The following is a 22990-nucleotide window of genomic DNA, read 5'->3' on the forward strand; positions in this document are numbered from 1 at the left end:
GTTCAGTACTACGTTGCTTCTGAGCCTCTGCAGCGTCATAACATCTTTTAAGGGGGTATTCTGGTCTAGAAGCATGAATTTCAAGTAATTTTCAAAGTGTCGTAAAAAAAGGCAATTAATATTTTTACTATCCATTTTTTTATTAGTTATTTGTTAATTTTAGAAGAAAACAGAAAAAAATTAAAAACTAAAAAAGTTCAAAAATTATGAGCTGACGAAGTGGGGGGTCTCTAAAAATTTCCACGAGACCTTACCCATGATTCCAACCCTCCTAGTTATCTGAAAAAAAAAGATTATTAATCTAGAATAATGTCGCAATGGCCGGAACTACGGAAAAGTGGTAAACTTTTTTTTTCACAAAATGGCGACTGAGTGAAAAAAAAGTTTTTTGGATCACTTTTCCTGACTATTTCGAATTTTTTGAAAATAATAAAAATAAAAATTTGGGGATGGGGCTAGTTCCAACCATAGACAAGCCTATAAAGAAGACTCTATAAAAATTTCAAGTAAATCGGTCCAGTAGAATCTGCATCTCCGAACATAAGTCGAATTTTGAAAAATCCTTCCAAGGTCATATTTTTGAAAGTCTAAACTTTCAAGATATGCAAAAAAAAATCGTTTTTTTTCAAAATCCTAGACAAGAATACCCCCTTAAGGAAACGTTGCTTTGCTCCGCCCATTCTAGGCATACATGGAATGCTGATATTGTCTCCGCCGACGTAACTTTCTTCATATTGAGGATCACGTCGTTTGTTTCTTCACCCTCAGTAGAGTTATCATCATCAGCACAGTGAACTTCATGGACTCCAATATAGGTTCAACAATACATTGGTCAATTTCCGAATTGGATTTTTTCTGCAATGGTTCTTGAAGCAAACTTGAAATGGGGTGAATTTTAGATGCATTTTCAGCTAGCTGTAAACGTAACTCTGAAAGAGGAATGTTATCTTCATTATTCCATTCGGTTGTTATGTCAAACAATTTTTGAAAAGATGACGGAATTGAAGATACATTTAAGGCATTCCATGCCTTAGATAAAAAATATATTGCGTCTTTCAAGCTGATGCTTTTCAGAGTTTCGTTTACTGATTTTCCTCGTCGAACGATGTGACCTAAAAGACTTGTTTTGTAGTTCATTTTCGTAAGCCTTATGACATTCTGGTCCATGGGCTGTATAACAGCAGTACAATCCGGAGGAGGACACATTATCAATATTTGACCATCAGTACTCTTTAATTCTCTTTCTTTGGGGTGACAGAGTGCAGTGTCTAAAAGTAAAATAGCCTTTTCGGGAAGATTTTCGCCACGGAGAAACTCTTTTACCTGCAGTTTTAAGAAATTTGAAATTGATAAAGCAAAACACAGTTTTAAGAAATTTTAAATTGATAAAACAAAACATCTACACACCTCTGGAACAAATGTTTTGTAAAACCATTCTTCAAATAAAGCCATGGTCATCGAAGCACTTTTATTTCCTTTGTAGATAACAGGCAAATCCGTAAAATTTTTATGTTAGCGTGGATTCAATGATTTCACAATAACCTCTAATTTTACTCTATGATTACCAGACACATTCGCACAAACAAGAAAAGTTATTCTTTCTTTATTGATCTTGTTTCACGGAGCCGAGGTTCTTTTGAGCGCAAAAGAGTTCTATTACGCAAAAGCTTCCAAAAGAGGCCAGACTCATCGGCATTGTATGTAAGTATATCTGCTCCTTGTTCAAACCTAAATCAGTAATTTTTTTTTATGTTTTGCAAAAAATGGGTTAACTGAATGAGTATTACGTATATTCGAAAGTTTTTTGTCAGATATTTTCAGTGTTCGTATACCATATTTGTGACTGCTAGCACGAAAGTCACCTGGCTTTTCCTGTCTTTTTGCATGGAAAATTGTGGTCTTTACCTTGAGCATATCAGTCGTGATGGGTAAGTTCTTTGCTCGCTGTTTTGCAAACCATTTCAGAAGTGCTTTTTACATTTTTGAAAGTTCTGATGGTTTAAACGTTTTCCCCTTTCCAGGACCAGATTCAGCATGCGACACGAACTTCTTTATGGTGGCTTCATTTTTCTTAATAAGAGCTGTTGTTGATCTATGTATGCACTTGAAAACTTTTGGCTAAGGAATTGACAGAATATCCTGCACTTAGTTTCTTTAAAATGTCAACTTTCTATTTTATTGGTGGCAACGTAAATTTTTTCCTTGCCATTATGAAACCGCACATGCGTAAGAGTTACAACAATTCATCATCGATAAAATCGAATCGTTACGAAAATCAACAAAGTCTTGTCGCAAGTATCGAGGTCACAATTTTGGGAAGTCGCAAGTAGTGAGTACATAATGTAAAATATTTCTTTGTTGCAAGAATCGAGATGTGCAAGAATTGATGTACCACTGTATATTATACATATCAGACAAATAAAAATATTGTTACTGTTGTCCCTAAATGAAAGCAGAGGCGGCAAAGTACTGTCAAAAACTCCACATAGCTATAGACTTTGTATGGCACATACCTAAATAAACGCGGCGGCAACGCTGACCGTCAAAAAATCGATTTTAACAGCGCTTTAGGAAACAGAGTTGATTTGCGAAGAAATTTTAATTTTTAAGAACTAAAGTCGATTGCAGTTAATGAATAAATTGGACTTTTATTCAAAAATTTCTTAAAACTTGGTGTTTCATGCCTGTAAACATTGATATAAGTAAGTATTATTAATAAACTAATTCGTTATGTATTTCATTTCTTTTGTTCTAAATTAAAGTTGCCCCCTCATTTAGGGATGCCGCGACGACGTTAACGTTGAGCGGAAAAAACATGCCGCCGATCGCTTTTATTGCACGGTACGCCTGTTAGTCCTCATGGTCAATGTTGACACTTTTGATTACTGAAGTGAAATCATCTCGACAGGCAAAAGTTTATGGTATACTAACTATATTGCTGTACGTATTGCTTGTGGAGACTCCATATAGCTTATGGAATACAATATATGGTATACAAATTTGCATGCAATGAACTGTACATTTTCTGTCTTTTAATTCGCTGAACTACTATACATATGTCAAGGTCATCGTATATATCATATAGCTCATCGTTCTATCGAATGCGACATTCGCCGTGACCAATGCGCTAGAGACCATAAATCTTTCGCAGAACCCTTCTCTCGAAAACTACTAAGGCCGACTCATCAGATGTTGTCATCGTCCATCATGCCTCTGTACCATATAGCAAGACGGGAATCTTGACTTATAGAGTTTGGTCTTTATTCGTCGAGAGAGGACTTTACATACTTCTCAATTGCTTACTCAGTCCAAAGTAGCACCTGTGACGGCATTTCAAGCTCCTTACGTACAGCTGCAAACGAAACCATTGGTTTTCGAAAAAAGCAAAAGAACAGCTGGTACGATGAGGAGTGCCGTGTCGTAGCAGAGAGAAAACAGACTGCCTACCTGGCAACGTTACAATCGACCACAACACGAAGATGGAAGCGAAACGCATTTGCAGGCAAAAAAGAGAGAGGCCGAAATGCGCGGTATGAAGAGCTTGACAAGCTGGCTGACAGCGGTATTGCTCGAAAATTCTGTGAAAAGATGCGGCGACTAACAGAAGATTTCAAGACCGGAGCATACTCTTGTAGAAACCCCAGAAGTGATCTAGTAACTGATGCCCAGAGCATACTAAAATTATGGAGGGAACACTTCTCCATCCTCCTGAATGGCAGTGAAGTCATCACTCCAGGAGATGGCGAACCCGATTCCCCAATCGATGACGATGGAGCAGACGTTGCATTGGCCGACCACTAAGAAGTTCGAATAGTAATTACCGCCTGAAGTACAACAAAGCGACCGTTAAAAGTTGAGCAAGAGGGCACATGTTTAGTGAGGTTTTTTTCCGTCAATTAGAAACATTTGAGAGGGTAAGAGTTGGAAAACGATTCATTGAAGAACCCTTATGTACATATATTGTATATTTCTATGTGTGTATGAACACATTTATTATTATTTATTTCATTGTTGAATATGCGCAATGATTTTTTTTTGTTGTTATGACAACAAAATTATAAGCTTAACTGTTATTTTTCCAAATTCAATATCGTCAATTACGTGAAAATAATAAAAATGGAAGTGATCGAGTTCTTACAACATACGAATCATCGTAACTTGAAATGCAATATTAAATCTATGGTAAATCTAGTATAGATAACCCAGAATCAATCAATTGTCAGCATTTACATTTCATAAAGTAATTATTGATTATATACATACACTTCCAATTCAGGTTAAAGACAGGTTACGAAGCATACATGAAGATCTTAATGAAAGGAGATTGCTGTTAGTATTGACTTGTGCCTTTTTGCATATTTACATATAGTATACTATATTTTATCACCGATACATTCGTATGTATTTATACATGCAGGTTACGAAGTAACTTAGAGTGTGAGAACCTAAGGTATTCAGAGGAATTGGCTTTGGTCATGAAGAATCGTATTGAGGAAGCAGCCAGAAAGAGGGAGCAATGGTTTGGTATCCAGAGAATACAGCGGGAGCATGACAAGGATAAGTTTCTTCAACTTAAGGCTTTGCAGAGAGAAATGTACAGTTAAATATGGCATACAAATTAAATTGTACACATTATGATTTTTGTTACGTATCTATTGGAAATTTTACGCAGGGAAAACTGTGAGGCAACGAGGCATTGGCAAAGCAAAGCGCTGCTATTGGATACCAAAGAAGCCCAACTGCATCAAATCAAGGAAAAGGAAGCAATGAGGCAAAGAGAAAAGCAGTTGGAATTAATATGGGAAGATGTTACTCGACGATATTTCGAAGAAAAGGTAAAATTCGCAAGGTGTTCACTAACAGTAATTGTGCCTTTCTCAACATATTCCTAAATATATGCATTCTAATTACAAATGGACATATGTACATATGTAGGCTAAGCAAGATGTTGTGGAAACAAAATTACTCAAAACGATTGCGGGAATCAATCAGAACATTAACATAAAAAATTACGAATGTCAAAGGAAGAACAACAAAGTTGCAGAACAAGCTACTCGAGAACAGTTCGCAAAGGAGTAAGTATTTCACGAAATATTATAATTATATATAGAATGTATATCTTATACATATATACACATGTTGCATATATTTTATATATTTATACCCTACAAAATATGAGTATATATAAATGATCTTCATGACGAGCTGAATTGATTTAGCCATGTCCGTCTGTCTGTATAAACGCGAATTATCCTCTAAGTTTTTGCGATATCGATATGAAATTATACACACGTTCTTTTCTCCTCAAGAGGCTGCTCATTTTTGATATCTTCACGAAATTTCGCACGGATTTTTGTCGGACTTCTGTTGCACGCAAGCTAAGTACCCTTCACAATACAAAAGGTTGCTTACAAAAGAACTTGATTCCGGCTATTCAATGTTCTCAGACACTATTAACAAAAAAAAAATCTGAAACATTTGGAAAACAAATATTTTAAACTCGGCCATTGCGTTGCCATTTCCGGTGATCTCTTGAAAAACATGCGCCCGCGTTGGCAGAATAACTCCTTACATAGGGTTACCATATCGGTCTCAGTCAAAATCAGTCCCGTTGCATATGTTGCAATTTGACACAGCTGGTCATTAACAGATTGCGCAAAAAACTCGTCTGATATTTCTCGGTCCTCTTTTTTCGATTTCAAGAACGCATTCAATTTGTTGTCGTCAATATGAACATTTTTCGATGCTAAAAACAGAATCGCCTCAAAAACTTGTTCATATTTCATTTTTAATTCGGGCTCAGATGAAAATTGCAACCAACGAAGTGTTTTGTATTCGGACGTGATGCAGTCCACTTCAGTGAATAGCCAAACGATTCTCGATAAACCATGAAAACATTTTCTCGAAAGTTCGCACATTCTTCACGTTTTCCCTTAGCATTCAAAGCACTGAGTTTGGCGGTGAAAGTGAAAGGAACGAAATTTTGTTCAATTCTCTCTTGCAAAACGTTGACAACCTTATCAATTAGAGAATTGATTTCCAAAATGCTATTTTTTTCTTTCTCGATCGATGCCAATTTCGATTGAAAATTGGACATGTGAGCATGTACAAACAACAAAAAAGATTCAGCAAAGTCATTGGAAAAAAAGAATGCAAAAATGCGGAGGGTTTCTCAATCGATTAAAAATACGACTTCAACAGAACAACTTTTTCAAGATTCTTTCAACTACTGGAAATAAACTAAGGCAAAAAGAGTTTCCTTTCAAGTCTTTTATCACGACGTCAACAGAATGGGGCGCCAAAACACTGTTGATAATGGCTTTAGTCTTCGACCGCGAACAAGAAAATCAATCAGTACATTTTTCACGAAAATCAGGGAATCAGTGCCGAAGGTCAAAATCAGGGAATATAGGGAATTCCCTGGCAAATCAGGGAATATGGCAACCCTATCCTTACAGGATCATTTAAAGTGAAAAAATACGTTTTTTAGTTAAAACCTTAACTTAGAACTTGGACAAAGGAAAAAAAAAACTGAAAATTGAATTTTGGCAAACATTTTTACAAAAAAATAAAATTTCAGTAAAAATTTCGCAACATTTTATTCCAAATAGTTGCAATCGACAAAAATCATTTGTCCAAGTCTTTAAGAATTGTATCTCAAGGACCTGTATAAAATTTCATGAAGATTGGTTAAGTAGTTCTCAATCTTGCCTACCGACCTCAAAAACACAGATTCGTGAAAAACGCGTTTTAAGATTTGAGTGACAATAAAAGTGGGACAAAAGTGCACAAGTTCTCAACACTGTATCTCCGTAACAATTACTCGGATCAACTTCAAAATTGTTGTAGAATTTAATAAGATAATAAAAAAATCGATTTTTTGAAACCCGTATACACAATATTCCAAATCCCTATAATCGGGAATGAATTCGTTCCCATGACCGAACACCGCAATTTGTCGATTCTAAGAGGTTCTCAAGAATTGAGACTGTCTCAAATCACAACCGTATTTTGAGAAAAAATTGGGGCTTGTATCCCTATAAAATTATTCTCAGTCTGAACTGAAACTGAAGACATTGGGCCACTGTAAACGTCGTGAATTTGTTGATTTTGCTTTGGAACAACTTGAAAACGATAACGATACAAGCAAAAATTCTCCGATGATGCTCACATTCATCTGAGTGGTGCGGTAAGTAAACAAAACTGTCGATTTTGGTGCGGAGAAAATCCACAAGTTATTCATGAACAACCATTACTCCGCACTTCTTTCGAAATGAAGCTGATGATAACCATTTAAGGTCGCATTTAGAAGAAGTTGGTCTAGTTCCAAGACGAGGCTACGTGCCACACAGCATGTGCAACAACCGAATTATTGCGAAAAAAGTTTGGTGATTCGATTATTTCATGAAATTATGCCGTTGAATGACCTCCAAAAAGTTATGATTAAACACCTTTAGAATACTTCTTGGGGGGTTATTTGAAGTCATTGGTCTTTAACAATCAGTCAGACTCTCTTCAAGCTTTAGAATTCAATATTCAACGTGCCATTCATGACTTACGATTTGTGGAAAAAGTCCTCGAAAATTGGGTTCATCTAATTCGTTAATTCAAAAGAATTAAGTTAGTTGCCCAAGATCCTTAATTGATACCTTCAACTTACAGACACATGTTTCACACATTAATGAACGGATCACATCTTGCACGAAGGAGAGTCGCAGAGAGAAATAAGAAGCTGTCTCAACAAAAAGAGCTAACGGTAGATAATAATTTAAGATACTTACACACATGTTAAGAAATTTCTCTAAATACTTATTTTTAATTTCAGGAGCAAATTACAGAAAATCAGATAATACGCTGGAAAAATAAAAAACTCTTGTTCGATGAAGAAGTGAAAATTATGGAAAATTGTAATAGTGAAATCTTGAATAATCAACAAGAAGAGGAAAAACGAAAGGTGGGTAACAAAACTTAAAATGTATTTATTATTGAATTGAATTCACGAATGAACAGTAGAGAAATAGTTTAAAAATATCCAAAATTAAATATGCATTCGGGTATTTCATTTTTATTTTTTTTATTTCTTTGCGGACTTGAAAAAAATCTCTGGAAACGTAAGCCCTTAATTTTTGACTTCAGATACTTCCTTTTCGATTTTTTAAGTTTTGCACATAATATTGAAAAAATTTAGTAAACGATGAGTTCCTTGAGAAGTAGTGAAAACCTATCTCTTATTCCTTGCCATAAACCAAAAATGTTACATGTTTGTGTGCAATAACTCTATTAAGCTAAAAAGGTTGATTTTAATGAAAGAGAGGAGATTTGAAATATAATATATAGTTGTGTTCATGATCCAGGAGAGAGAGATCCTTTTTTCAATAGCCGTGTTTGACAAATCTTGCTTGAGTCGTGTCAAGCTGTCATATTATTTTTGTTCAATATTGTTTGGCATTTCATCATGGAAAGACTTACACTTGAACAACGTTTACAAATCGTTCAACTTTATTACGAAAATTCACGTTCTGCCAAGAATGTGTTTCTCGCGCTTCGCTCAACTTATGGTCAACATATTCGGCCCACTGAATGTACTATTCGCAACACCATTATCCAACTTTAAACTCATTGGATAATATTCGACCACGAAAATATAGCGTCCACAGCTGAAAGTTTACACGAAGATCGTGGTAAGGCGATGCGGCGCCGTTCGCAGCAACTCAGACATATGGAAGGACTTGGTGGATTTTACGTCGAGATCTTAAATTGAAAGCGTACAAAATACAGTTTGTGCAGGAATTGAAGCTATTTCATCCAGAAAAAATAACGGTTTGGTGTGGTTTGTGAGCCGGTGGAATCATCGACATTTGGTTTCAAATATTTAGAAAAGTACACGTAGGATGTCAAAATTTTTGGTGTATATGTATGTAATCAGAATACAGTCATAAGTTAATAAAATAATACAGTATATTGGCACCAAAACTAGTGTTGACCAGTGTAATTGATAATAAAGCTAAAGAAACAAGTCAGAACCTACTGGGAATCGAAGCTATAGCGGGATAGGGTTCCACAATAATATGCAATGTTGTAAAATACAATGATAAAACAGAGAATCGTTTAGGAAAATGTATAAAAATCAATATTATTGGACAGAACGATTATACTATATTTAAAATCATGTCCTAACCACCCTCAAAAATTATAAAAAAAAAATTAAATTGTCACTTACTACTCTTACAAATCATTGGAGGCACGAGGATCACATCTTTTATTTACTGGCCTTCGCACATAAGACATTTCATCACTGCCTATTAAGTAAAACTTTGACTCATCACTGAATAGAACGGTTTTCTATTTACTAATTGGCCAACTTACATACATACATATGTATATGCTATTTAGCGAATTTCAACAAGCGCCGCAGTGGGGCATGTGCGCTTTGCCCCTGAAGCACAGACACAGGCAAGCCTTTGCAGCTTTGATAATCTAAGGCCTTTCGAAGACTGCGTTGCCTTGACGGCCCAAGCAACCGCTCCATAGGTGACAATAGGCCTTACAATCATGGTATACAGCCATCTAATGATACCTGGCTTGCATCCCCAGGATCTGCCGGCCAGGCGTCTGCATATCATGAGTGCCTTGGTGGTTTTGGACAGCGTTAGGTCCAAATGCCTACTCCACCGTAAGGATGAGTCTAATGTGAGGCCAAGGATTTTGACCTCTTTCAACATCTCCATCTCCCTGTCGCCAATTGTTAGGGGCCTCAAGCTTGGAAGAGATCTTCGCTTAGTAAAAGGGATCACGGTAGTTTTTGCCGGGTTGATACTTAGCCCTACGGTGTTACACCATCCCTTTGCTAGATTTAAGCCCCTTTGAACAATGTCACAGAGAGTGTGAGAGTGTTCTCGAATTTACCTCGTGCCATTATGACAATGTCGTCTGCGTACTCATTATAACGGATTCCATTGCTAGTGAGCAACTCAAGGAGCTCATCTACTACCAAGCTCCATAGCAGAGAGGATAGTACTCCACCCTGTGAGCAGCCCCTTGTAGTGCCAAAACGAATCTTGCTCTCCCCCACAGTTGTTTCCGCTACCCAAGTACGCAGTAAGGCTTCTATCCATCTGCATACTGGAGCCGTTACGTTCCTTTTCTCTAGTGCCTTGATCACGTTAGCGTGAGACGCATTATCAAAAGCACTCTCAATGTCAAGGAAGGCGCAAATCGCAACCTCGCCGTTATCCAGCGAATTCTGCAGTTCAGATGTGAGTTGATACAGAGCAGTGTTAGTGGATCTGCCTGTACGCGTGCTATCTAGAATGTAGGGGCGCGATTTTTAGCGCTTCCGATCTTATGTGGTTGTTACTAATTTTTCCAACTATTTTGGCATGAAGGATGTGAGACTAATAGGCCGGAATGATTTGGTCTCTCCTACCCACCTTGGGGATGAAGATTACTTTCGCAATTCTCCATGGCTCTGGGATATATGACATCGCCAGGCTATCTCTCATCAGCGCTAACAGGCGTGGCAAGAGAACTTGCATACCTTTCTGCAAATAAGCTGGAATGATGCCATCCGCTCCTGGTGACTTATAGTTCGAGAAGTAGGCCAGTGCCCATCTCATTGGGTCTGCAGTGAACAGATTCCTTGCAGTCAGCCAGTCTAGGCGATCTGGTCTGCTTGCGACCGGTGGTGGAGTGTGGTCAGCCTGAATCGTCTCCGGAGCGTGCGCTTGTAGGAGTGTCTCTGCCTTCTCCCCGCACTAGTCCTATAGGTCCCGTCCTGCCTTTGAATGGATAATACCGTGTTCGTCTTGCCTCTTGACAACGACTTGTGCAGTCTAGCTGTCTCTGGGGTCGAGGAGACGCTGTCACAGAATTTCCTAAAGCCATTTGTCTTCACGAACCTAATCTTCTTGTTGTAGGTTGTTAGGTGTTGCCCTATATTCCTCCCAGTTGCCCGTGCGCTTGGCTTTATTGAACAGCCTGCGCACCGTTTGTCTAAGTACCGAGAGTTTGTTTGACCACCAGGGACAAGTTTGTTTCCTGGTGGCCACCTTTAGTGGACAAGCACAATGTTAGGTGTTCATTATAGACTGGTATACAGCAGTCAGCCTGCTCTCCAGTCCAGGTTGTCAAAAAAGTCTTGCGGTATTTTCGCTAGTTGGCGCTGAAAGCGCGTAGTTCTAGTTTTATTCGCCCCATCGGGTCATGCTATACCTTTTTGGAAAGCTCATTTCACACGCTAACACGTGTTTGATTGATTGTCATTTCTTTTAAGTCGTTCGTGAGTTATAGCGTCGCAAACATGGAGCAAAATAAAGAGAAAATACGGCATATTTTGCAGTACTACTACGATAAAAGCAAAAATGCATCTAAAGCCGCCAATAAAATTTGTGCAGTTTATGGACCCGATTCAGTTTCCATTTCCACCGCACAACGATGGTTTCAACGTTTTCGTTCTGGTATAGAGGTGGTCGAAGATGCGCCACGCTCCGGAAGGAAAATTTGCGATAAAATCGCTGAATTGGTCGAAGACCGGCATAGTAGCAGCCGTAGCATCGGTCAAGAGCTGGGCATGAGTCATAAAAACTCATTTCAATTTCAATAAAAAATAAGTAAGGAAGGGCTAAGTTCGGGTGTCACCGAACATTTTATACTCTCGCATGATAAAGTGATAATCGAGATTTCATTATTCGTCATTTAAATATTTTTCAAATACCGTATTTTTGTAAAGTTTTATTCCGCTATCATCATTGGTTCCTAATGTATGTACTCGTGTTATACAGAAAAGGCATCAGATGGAATTCAAAATATTGTTATATTGGAAGAAGGCGTGGTTGTGAACCGATTTCACCTATATTTCGTACATGTCATCAGGGTGTTAAGAAAATATTATATACCGAATTTCATTGAAATCGGTCTAGTAGTTCCTGAGATATGGTTTTGGTCCATAAGTGGGCGAGGCCACGCCCATTTTCAATTTTAAAAAACGCCTGGGTGCAGCTTCCTTCTGCAATTTCTTCCGTAAAATTTTGTGTTTCTGACGTTTTTGTTAGTCCGTTAACGCACTTTTAGTGATTTTCAACATAACCTTTGTATGGGAGGTGGGCGTGGTTATTATCCGATTTCTTCCATTTTTGAACTGTATATGGAAATGCCTGAAGAAAACGACTCTGTAGAGTTTGGTTGACATAGCTATAGTAGTTTCCGAGATATGTACAAAAAACTTAGTAGGGGGCGGGGCCACGCCCACTTTTCCAAAAAAATTACGTCCAAATATGCCCCTTCCTAATGCGATCCTTTGTGCCAAATTTTACTTTAATATCTTTATTTATGGCTTAGTTATGACACTTTATAGGTTTTCGGTTTCCGCCATTTTGTGGGCGTGGCAGTGGGCCGATTTTGCCCATCTTCGAACTTAACCTTCTTATGGAGCCAAGAAATACGTGTACCAAGTTTCATCATGATATCTCAATTTTTACTCAAGTTACACTTGCACGGACGGACGGACGGACAGACAGACATCCGGATTTCAACTCTACTCGTCACCCTGATCACTTTGGTATATATAACCCTATATCTGACTCTTTTAATTTTACGACTTGCAAACAACCGTTATGTGAACAAAACTATAATACTCTCCTTAGCAACTTTGTTGTGAGAGTATAAAAAAAATTCAATACAAATACCGCAAGACTTTTTTGACAACCCATTATTTTGCCTAGAATTTTATTGAATATATTCCAGTTCCTATTTCTGGGGATACGTATCGGATGTCGGCTCCCGACTTCTACATTCAGAGCAAATCGAATGATTCTGTGATCAGACATTGAGGCTCTTTCGACACCCGCCACTGCGAGATCAAACCGGTCATGTTGTCAAGGACCTCCATACGAACACTAGTTACGAATGTGGGATTGAGCCCACATTCTCGATGCTTATATTACTACTAATTAGAGATGGCCCCATCACCACCTTGCTGAAACGGAAGTTCAGCCGGAACACCTTTTGCCGTATGAACTGTCTTCTGCCACCCTGTCTTCTTAACAGAAGGTATATATGCATTTATTTGCAACATACATAGATATGTATATGAGGCACGAATGCATTAATATGTAATAAGCATGCACTCAAGAAATATAATAAACATATTTACTTAGGTTTGGGCAATTGATAACAAATGCACATGTGCACTTGAAAACAACTCAAACTATGCAACATAAATTATATGACAACACACACACACATGTATTGCATTGTATAGTTGAAAACAACCCCATGTGGTGTGCCGTACATATGTATGTACATATACAAGGCTGTCGCAAAAGAAACAGAACTTTTTAAATATAACTGTTTCTGGAGGCGCCACCTATTGGTGGGTATATGAAATAAAAACTTTGATCTCTTGTTGACATTTCGTAAAACAATTTAGTTTAAGTTTAAGACAATTGGATAACTACAATCGATGGTATCGATCAAAAAGTGACAGCAGCTTTTGGTCATCGGTCGTAAAATGCAAAGAGCAAATATTAAATTTTGTTTTAAACTTGGGAAAACGTTTACGGAAACATTTCAAATGATGAAAAAAGTTTATGGTGATCAGTGCCTATCCCGTAGTAATGTGCATGAGTGGTTTAAGCGATTCCAAGAAGGTCGTGAAGACCTCTGTGACGATCTGAAGTCGGTCGTCTTCAGAAGTCAAAAATAAAGACAATGCTGATTTGTTTTTACAATTCCGAGGGTATTGTACACCGAGAATTCGTCCCACCTGGCCAAACGATTAATGCTGTGTTTTACCTTGGTGTTATGAAGCGTCTTTTGTCACGCATTCGTCGTGCTCGACCACAATACCGTGAGGCAGGGTCACTGATTTTGTCACTGATTTTTTGACAAAACACTCCACATTAACCATTAATCACTCACCCTACTCACCTGATCTGGCACCCTGTGATTTTTACCTATTTGGAAAACTGCATTTGCCCATGAAAGGACACTGGTTTCAGGACATTTCAGCTATCCAAACGGCGACAACCGATATTCTCAAGAGCATTCCGAAAAATGACCTTAAACACTCATTTGAAATGCTAATTGAATGGGCTAAACGCTGTATCGAAGCACAAGGAAACCACTTTGAATAAAAAATTATAACTTTTGAAAAATATTAATTTTTTGTTGTTTTTTTTAACAGTCCTGTTTCTTTTGCGACAGACCTTGTATATTTAATTAGATAACTAAGAACTCAAAAATAGGATATAAGGTTTACAAATTTAAAAATAAAATTAGAATGAAAGATTTCTCACTCGACGAAAGACTGTTTGAATTCCCCCCACCAGTGGTAAGGTTGACAAAATCTTTGTTGAGTTTTAAATACTTATTTTAAGTAAATGTTTAAAATTTAATAAAGAATTTAAAATTACATTATCTACAGGGCAAAATAACTTTTTCTTTGTCAAAGGCCTTATGCAAAAACTGATGTAAATAAACGTACATCATATGTGTGTGAGTTTGAATCTCTCTTTAACACATGGGTATTGATACACTATGTACCCATACGGCTTTAGGGGCTATACCAGTGTGACGCATGAAAAATTAGGCGATTTTCGTGTATTTTTTTAAAAGAAAGTACTAGATTGAATGTTTCGATGTTCTATGGACCTAATAAAGTATATTTTTAGCTATATTAAAAAAAAATTTTTTTACAAAAATATTTAAAAATAACGGAGTTATGAGCTGTCTGCGGAAGTGCCGAAAAAAAAGTGCCTCAACTGCTGGCATGATTCCGGTCGATTGAGTAGCTGAAACAAAAAAATTCAAAATGTTTATTAAACTTAAATATGTTTTCTATACAATGAACTACGATCTTTGCAAAATATTAAAAATTAAGAAATTGGCGTAATTTTGAAAAAAAAAATCGTTTTTTTACAAAAAAATTGTCGTTTTTTTAATGCCAAATTGACAAATTTCAACCAATCAAAAAGATCGTAGTCTATTGTATAGCAAATGTATTCAGCTATATCCAGTTTTAATTTGATCGATCGGTCAATTTCTCGTTGAGTTATAATGTCAGCAATTTTAAAAAATGTCGTTTCGAGAAAAACGCGTTTAAAGTTTCACTTATACATATGTATGTATATGTTTGCACCTCGGAGCGGTCGCTGTTTAGAACGCTGACATTCAAAAACTATTTAAGATACGACCTCGCAGATTTCACAGAATATTTTTGAATATATAAACTATCGAAAAAGCAAAAAAAAAAAGTTTTTTGAAAGTGTCACACTGGTATAGTCCCTTAATCTCATGCCTTTTTCGCAGTCATTGCTGACCATAAATCCATCAAAGCTGAAATTAGTATTGTATGACTGTAAATAAAACTTTACACTTTATACAAATTTTATAAATTCATTTTTTCTGCAAACCTTAATTCCAAACATCTGAAATTTCAAAGCTCTTTTCGGTGAAACGCTTATTTTAGAAGTCACAGTCTATTTATTTGTTTAAAGATTGTTTATTTTATTTTTGTAAACTAAAGTATGTACATGTGCTTCTTCTGCTACCGCCCTTTCACCAACCACTTAGCCTAGTGAGCGATTTAAGTAAGTTTTGAAATATTCTATATCATATTGTTATATAATATTAGTTAAGATGTTCTTTAGCGGATCGTGCTCTTCTATTGAAATTTGAATCCAATCTTTGGCCAATAGCGGATTGGCTCTTCTATTGAAATTTGAATTCAATCTTTGGCCAATGAAAATTAGTTTGCCACTTTTCTACAAAAAGTATGGCCATATATAGTACATATGTACATTAAGATCTGCTAACCAACTTTATAAGCTGGATAAATTTCTGGATTCGGAAAAATGTTAAAATTTCACTTTTATCTGCCAGAACTTTAATTTTTCTACCACGCACATTGCACACATCCTAAGCGCAGAAACCGATTAAAGCATTTTCCTCGACATTTGTACGTTTAACTACAGTGTAATGATTTTTTTATTTGCTTAAAAATTATTATTCAAATAAATTTACATTGTACTTTTCAGATTCAGGATTCAGTGTGGCAAGAATGCTATATTAATCATGTGAAGGAAGAGAAAGAAAGAAAACGAGAGGAATCCAAACAGTTTGATTTGAAGTTTTCCGGAACCGGATGTGTGTTAAAACAGCAAAATAAGAAGCCATACAATAAATCTGCACGCTAATTTGATAAAAACTGAACATGGGATCTCAGTTAGGTTCACGAACACCCGCTATTGGTATTAAACTGGTCAACCGATTTTTGTAATATTTTTTTTGTTTAAACGCAGGGGTCTCATAAAATAAATTAGTTAGTTAAAAATACATACATACTCTTTTACTGCGTAACGCAAAAACACCAACAAGTCATAACAAGTAAGAAAGGGGTGTGTCAAATTTTTTATACTTTACAAATTTGCAAAGATCGTAGTCTGGGAAAACCATACCTGCTGGTCCTTGGTAATGGCAGATGGAGGTTAAATTTAAGTTAAGCTGAAGTATTTGTCATTGTTGAAGACATTTGTATATGAGTACATGCACATAAAAGCAACGTCTTTTTTCGCTTTGCCATGCAACAGTCGCCATTTTTATTAGTGAGGAACACTGAAAGCAAAGCGTTCATGCCTGAAATGCATGTCCAGATATTCTGCAAGCAGATCTGCACAATTATCTGCAGCTAGAATATATGTGCAGTAAGTTTTGACAAGCTTAAAACATTTCAAAAATACGTTAAAATTAAATCAAAGTGAAAGTTGAAAAAAAATCGAAAATCTTTTTTTTCCTTTGTTTTGTTTATTAGTGTTAGTTTTTAAAGAAACGGGTAGCGTAGGTTTGATGTACATACATATGTATGTATGTACATCCTAAACCACCAAAGTTAAAATAACCAATCTTTCTGACAAGAAAACTCCTTTATACTCTGTGAAAATGGGTAAAATCAGATAATAACCACGCCCGCTGTCCAATCTGTGAGGTTTCTTACTTTACAAATTGCGAGAATTCCTTCCTTTTTTGTATTTTCTTTTAAGAATTGCAATGAACAGCTGATAGTGTTGCCAGACTTGGCTCACAGAAATATTATTTCTATGTCGTTACCATTGATTCTGCGCAGAGATGATGCCATGCAGCCATGCAGATCTGCATTGAGTTGCTGAACAACAACTGTAAAATTAGTAGACATTTTTTTTGAAGCATGCAGAAATCTGCACATGTATTTACGGCATCAATGTGACATACCCTCTGTTTTCTTCGGTTTATTGTTTTAGTATGAACTGCTACGCAAAGCGAGGAAAGTTTTATGTGAACGGGACTTTTTTTTACTTCATATAGTCCCTTGAACTACAAAGCTCCCAGATATGTAAGACGAGTTATACATAGATAATACTGGAGAGCAGCATAGAAATTTTACTTATTCCCAACGTCAGTAAGTCAGTATGATCCCTTCGAGACCATGTAAGTAAAAAGCATGCGTGTCTTCGCAGCTCTGGCACATGATTTTGGTGATTCTGCATGCCCTTAAGGCATTAGCCAGACGGATGGCACATATAGCAATCTCATCAGCTGTTTCGTTTACGGAATTCCGTTGTTGTTTTGAACCCAGTAAATGCAGCCGCTTTTCGGCAACTGTTACATCTACTGCCTTCCTGCTTCTAAGGATATTCTTTGACATACATACTGCTATGTGAGATTATTGTCTTAATTGCCGCCTGGATATAGACGTACTCATATACTAAACTCCCTTATGTTGTCTCAGCCGGCTGTCTGTATGAAATTTTGTTGAGAACGCTTCACCATAACAAAGCAACGTAAAGAAAGATCAGTGGACTTTGCTGTTAGCTATAAGTGACGATAGGAGTGGTGTCAGTAGGAGGTCTTGTTTGCGCCACAATGAGAAGGTGCAGGTTCGACAGCGAACATTTCTAAAATTTGCATTGCATCTCCACATTCGACTGACAAAGTCAGTTCTTCCTGCATTTGGGTTTTAACCACAACCACCACGATATTCTCGCATGTGCAGGTTGGTGCGAAATCCAAGGGCTCCTGCTTTCCGTGGTACTAGAATTAAGTCTCCGGTCAGACCTTAGCCGGAGCTACTACCAGTTGAGCTTCTATACAGCTTTGGACTGATGACCAGTCCAACTAAACGCCTTCGCTGCTTAAACAACTCACGCGCAAGCGACCCTAACTGTTCGGTATTCCTCCACTAGTCGGAATACACCGCTAACATCTAATTGTCCATCATTCCAGTTAATCCCCATATCCCCAAGATCCCTAATGTCTGAGTACTTCGGACATTCTGCCAATATACGCACTTAATCCTTCCCCCGTCCCACAAAAATAACTCGACCTATCAGATAGGTGCCTCTGATGCAAAAATATATTCAGAGGCCCATGCCACATGAGCAGAAAATCCAGACTCATACAAAATCTGAAGAGTCAATCGGACATCGCAACTGATTGGAAGTTGCGCCACAACAACGCCCCGGCTCATATCGCCTAACCAAGGCCGGCATCCCAATGCTTCCGCAGCCCCCCTACAGCCTAAATGTGGCCCCCGGACTTTTTTTGTTTCCTCGCCGGAAAAACCCAATGAAAGGCAAGCATTTTGAGACGACAGAGGGGATGCACGGAGCATGCACCTCGGCTCTCAAGGCTATTCCGGATAATGCCTTCCGTGACGCCTTCAATGCTTGGAAATCACGCTGGCAGCGCTACATCGACGCAGAAGGAGCCTATTTTGAAAGTTTTTAAAGAATTGTAATGATTGGTTCAATAATTTTTTTTAAATCGACTCAGTCCTATTTCTTTCCGGACAAAGCTTGTATTCACCATTATATGTATGTATGTAAGTATAAAATTTGATGGCGGCACAACCCATCAGACATTACCTTAGAACTTACAAGAATGAGAAGGCGGAGAATGTAAGGCAATGACAGAGAATTTACAACTATGAAAAGATGCAAATTGAATTTTTATATAGTTTTGTTCACCTAATAGCCCTTATAGCCCTGACAGACGGCAGCGCTAATATGCATTAGCGGGCTTAATTTACATTTACTTGCGCATTTGACCCATGTTAATGCAAGTTTGTAATGCACAAGAATTATACATAATTGAGGGACCAGTTTTTGCCTTTCGGCAACTGCACTTCGTATTTTCCGTGTTGATTAAAATTCATCAACTAATTGCTATTATCACTTACACACGACCAAATTTACAGCCTAGACAACAACCGGAAAACAAATACGGAGAAGTTTACAGTGGGAAGAACAACCCCAGTGTTGCATTCCAGTTTCAGCACGATTTGAATTCAATTAAGAATTAATGTAGTAGAGAACGTATATCATAGGCAGAGAACGTTTATCCAGAGAACGTTTATCATATATACGTTATACGATATACGTTCTCTGGTGTATAGAAATAATTAAATTTACAGATTTCAGCGCCCTCTTTGTGTGGAAAACGCAGAGAAGTTAGACCAAGCAATTTTCTCTTATGTCTGGCAACTACTTGTCGAATTTTGGCGCCCTCTATTCGGACGTAGCAAACATAGGCTCCTCGATTCCACAAGTTTTAACACTTCGTTAAGTTACACAGTGTTGGTAGCGTTCTCTAGCGATACCACAGTCTTATCAAAAAGTTAAGTTAGTTGGATATGTAAAGATTTATAGTTTCATATTTACGTTTTTCAGCGACCTCTTTGTGTAAGAAACACAAGCAGAAACAGAGCAGATAATGTTTTTCTCCTGATATGTAGTTTTCACATGAGGGCACTCTGAAAAGTATAACCAGAGAACGTATATTTATAGCAGAGAACGTTTATAATATTTAATATATAAACGTTCTCTGCTCCATACATACGAGCTCGCATACATGCGACAATGTTGGCTATGTTGTCAAGTTTGTCCTTTTTGCAGTGCTTTGTTATTAAAAATGACTTATGCTGCTTTTGAAGTGATGCGATTGCCGATTGAGCTGCATTTTCAAATCGTCGTGTTTAGATGAAATGAGCTAAATAGAAAAACTATGAAATATTGATAATTACCGAGCGATTCTGTACTTTGATTCAGTCACAAGTCTCAAAAATTTAGATTTTCAATTAGAGACAATTCAGTACGTAACAGTCACAAAAATCTCTCTATTGAAAACGAACAGGTCAATCAGGTTTTAAATTTCATTATTTAGAGATGTATGTATTTACACTTGAATGAAAATAAATATGTCGATAACAAATATTAAATTTTCAATAACATAGTCAGAAAACATAATTATTCTTCTTATTTACTGACGTAGACACCGCTTAAGCGATTATAGCCCAGTTAACAACAGCGAGGCTTGTTGTTCTTTTTCATGAGTACTGTTATTTACGTGGCGGGTCCCAAACCCAGCGCACAACCCTATGAAGGGGATGTTTCGCTTTCTCACTTTAGGATACTTGGTCAAAGACCGGAAGTCGTGAGCTGCTTGAGCCACACATAAAAGAATCGTTTCACTTGCGTGAACTTCTACACTTGACTCTTCCAAAAACATAATTACCAAAAAAATTATACATACATAAGTATGTATGTACCTATGTTGACTCTGTTTCAGAATATTTACAAAATTTATTTGAAATTGATTTATTTTTAACTTTTCCGTATTTGAGTTGTTTTCAAAATATAAAACAACGACGATCGACTAATATATGTACATATATGATGATCTCTTTTCAATATATTCAAAATAGCAAACAAGAGTTCTTTTTAGTTTTGTGACCTCCTAACTATCAGGTCGCAAATTTGAGACAATATTTTGTGACTAAAGAGTAGAGACTGTGTTGCGAATATCAACAGTCACAAATTGAGACTTTACCTCAAAATGTCTCAAATAGTGACTGGAGTCTGCTTACAGAATTGCGCTATTAAACATATTGTAAAAGCACTGTATGGAGTATGTTTAGGCCATATACATATAAGCCATATACATATAAGTAGTATAAGTAATAAATGTGTTCATACAAACGTCCATTTTATAATGTAATTGCATATATTGTCAGTTAGTATGGCCAACGTTGCCACTTTTCGTTCCTGACGGTCATCACACCATAGAACTTAAAGCATAGAGAAGGTGCAGGTTCGACAGCAAACATTTGTTAGATTTATAGTACAGAATTCACCTCACAACCACAGAATTCACGCTGTGAAATGTTAACATTTTTAACAGTTCTCCACATACTCAAACAGAGAATATAAAGAGAAATAAATATGTATTTTCGGCATATGATGACGTGGCATTTAACCCAAGCAGAGAATATTGAAGAAAAATAAGATCAATATATTACATGTGAGCGCATTGATCTGCATGTTCATACATTTATATTCAAGCATACAAACATATATATGCGTACACATGTCACCAACAAAAAATTGAAACATTGTTCTACAAAAACAACAATTGTCTAAATAGCAGAAGCATCACAAGTTAATATGGCAGCCAAATTGGCGAAGCCCAAATGTTGTAAATTTTACAACAAAAACGATTTCATTCATAAACGCAAGCGCAAATTCCACAAGCGACTTCACTTCATTCATAAAAACAGACGCCGTAATATCTCCCCGAGCATGCCTTTGCCTACAAGCGTCTTTTCGCGACGAAGGCAAAAGCTAAAAATCATAAATTGAACATCTTTCTGGTGTTTGTTCTAAGAAAGAAGTGAGAAAAGTGGTAACTTAGCCGTGGCTCGCAAAAATCAGCGTCGATATGAGCTGAGTCGATTTAGCCATGTCTGTCTGTCTGTCCGTCTGTCTGTCTGTATATATACGAACTAGTCCCTCCGTTTTTAAGATATCGTTTTAAAATTTTGTAAACGTCATTTTCTCTTCTCTTCTTTTGTCGGAACTGTCGATATCGGACCACTATAACATATAGCCGTCATACAAACTGAACGATCGGAATCAAGTTCTTGCATGGAAAACTTTCACATTTGTCAATGTATCTTCACAAAAGTTGGCACAGGTTATTTTCTAAGATAAAAATGTAATATACGAAGAAATTGTTCAGATCGGCTTACTATAGCATATAGCTTCCATACAAACAGAGTGATCGGAATCAAATGCTTGCATGGGAAACTTTCTCATTTAACGATGTATCTTTACGAAATTTGGTATGAGTTATTGTTTATAGAAACAATGTAATCTTCTTCTTCTTTATTGGCGTAGACACCGCTTACGCGATTATAGCCGAGTAAACAACAGCGTGTCAGTCGTTTCTTCTTTTCGCTACGTGTCGCCAATTGGATATTCCAAGCAAAGCCAGGTCCTTCCAACGGGGTGGAGGTCTTCCTCTTCCTCTGATTCCCCCGGAAGATACTGCGTCGAATACTTTCAGACCTTGAGTGTTTTTGTCCATTCGGACAATTCGCTGAACTATGTCAATGTCGCCATATATCTCATACATCTCATCGTTCCATCGAATGCGATATTCGCCGTGGCCAACGCGCAAAGGACGCGTTTGGTATCGAACGGCTCGGAGATGTTCTTCCCGATCCTGACGGAGCTTTTGGTGTTGCTCAAGGTCAGCTTACACAGCCGTATTAGTTTTGCGGGGATACCAAATTCAGACATCGCGGCATAAAGGCAGCTCCTTTCCGTGCTGTCGAAAGCAGCTGTAAAATCGACGAAGAGGTGGTGTGTGTCGATTCTCCGTTCACGGATCTTTTCCAAAATTTGGCGTATGATGAATATCTCGCCAGTTTTTGATTTGTCAGGTCTAAAGCTACACTGATAAGGTCCAATCAGTTTGTTGACGGTGGGCTTTAACCTTTCACACAATACGCTCGATAGACCCTTATACGCGACGTTGAGGAGGCTTATCCCACGGTAGTTGGCGCAGATTCTGGGGTCTCTTTTTTGTGGATTTGGCAGAGCACACTTAAATTCCAATCATTTGGCATGCTATCGTCCGACCATATTTTACAAAGAAGCTGACTCCTTATCAGTTTTTC

The 22990-nt window shown here is 37.3% G+C and overlaps 2 protein-coding genes across 2 annotated transcripts; one reads left to right on the forward strand and one right to left on the reverse strand.

The window, feature by feature from the left end:
• Positions 1–608: 608 nt before the first annotated feature.
• Positions 609–2215, reverse strand: LOC120772096 (jerky protein homolog-like). The gene is made up of 3 exons (XM_040100501.1): positions 1833–2215; positions 1408–1728; positions 609–1323 (listed from the first exon to the last, which is right to left on the reverse strand). Exons 2-3 carry the CDS (start codon positions 1456–1458, stop codon positions 742–744), a joined length of 633 nt encoding a protein of 210 aa, XP_039956435.1. The 5' UTR covers positions 1459–1728; positions 1833–2215; the 3' UTR covers positions 609–741.
• Positions 2216–4043: 1828 nt separating this feature from the next.
• On the forward strand, positions 4044–16334 carry LOC120772649 (trichohyalin). The gene is made up of 8 exons (XM_040101375.1): positions 4044–4182; positions 4277–4329; positions 4418–4594; positions 4673–4835; positions 4936–5075; positions 7663–7756; positions 7826–7954; positions 16035–16334. Exons 1-8 carry the CDS (start codon positions 4117–4119, stop codon positions 16191–16193), a joined length of 981 nt encoding a protein of 326 aa, XP_039957309.1. The 5' UTR covers positions 4044–4116; the 3' UTR covers positions 16194–16334.
• The last annotated feature ends 6656 nt before the right edge of the window (positions 16335–22990 follow it).

This window comes from Bactrocera tryoni, chromosome 3 (assembly GCF_016617805.1).
Source record: "Bactrocera tryoni isolate S06 chromosome 3, CSIRO_BtryS06_freeze2, whole genome shotgun sequence".
Classification (NCBI taxonomy): Eukaryota; Metazoa; Arthropoda; class Insecta; order Diptera; family Tephritidae; genus Bactrocera; species Bactrocera tryoni.

Bases quoted from the DNA above. Each gene is read 5' to 3' on its own strand.
- LOC120772096 (XM_040100501.1), bottom strand. From the start codon at position 1,458: ATGACCATGGCTTTATTTGAAGAATGGTTTTACAAAACATTTGTTCCA. The intron at 1,324-1,407 runs GTGTGTAGATGT...TTAAAACTGCAG, and splicing joins ACAAAACATTTGTTCCAGAG to GTAAAAGAGTTTCTCCGTGG.
- LOC120772649 (XM_040101375.1), top strand. From the start codon at position 4,117: ATGGAAGTGATCGAGTTCTTACAACATACGAATCATCGTAACTTGAAA. The intron at 4,183-4,276 runs GTAAATCTAGTA...CTTCCAATTCAG, and splicing joins AATGCAATATTAAATCTATG to GTTAAAGACAGGTTACGAAG. The intron at 7,955-16,034 runs GTGGGTAACAAA...TGTACTTTTCAG, and splicing joins AAGAAGAGGAAAAACGAAAG to ATTCAGGATTCAGTGTGGCA.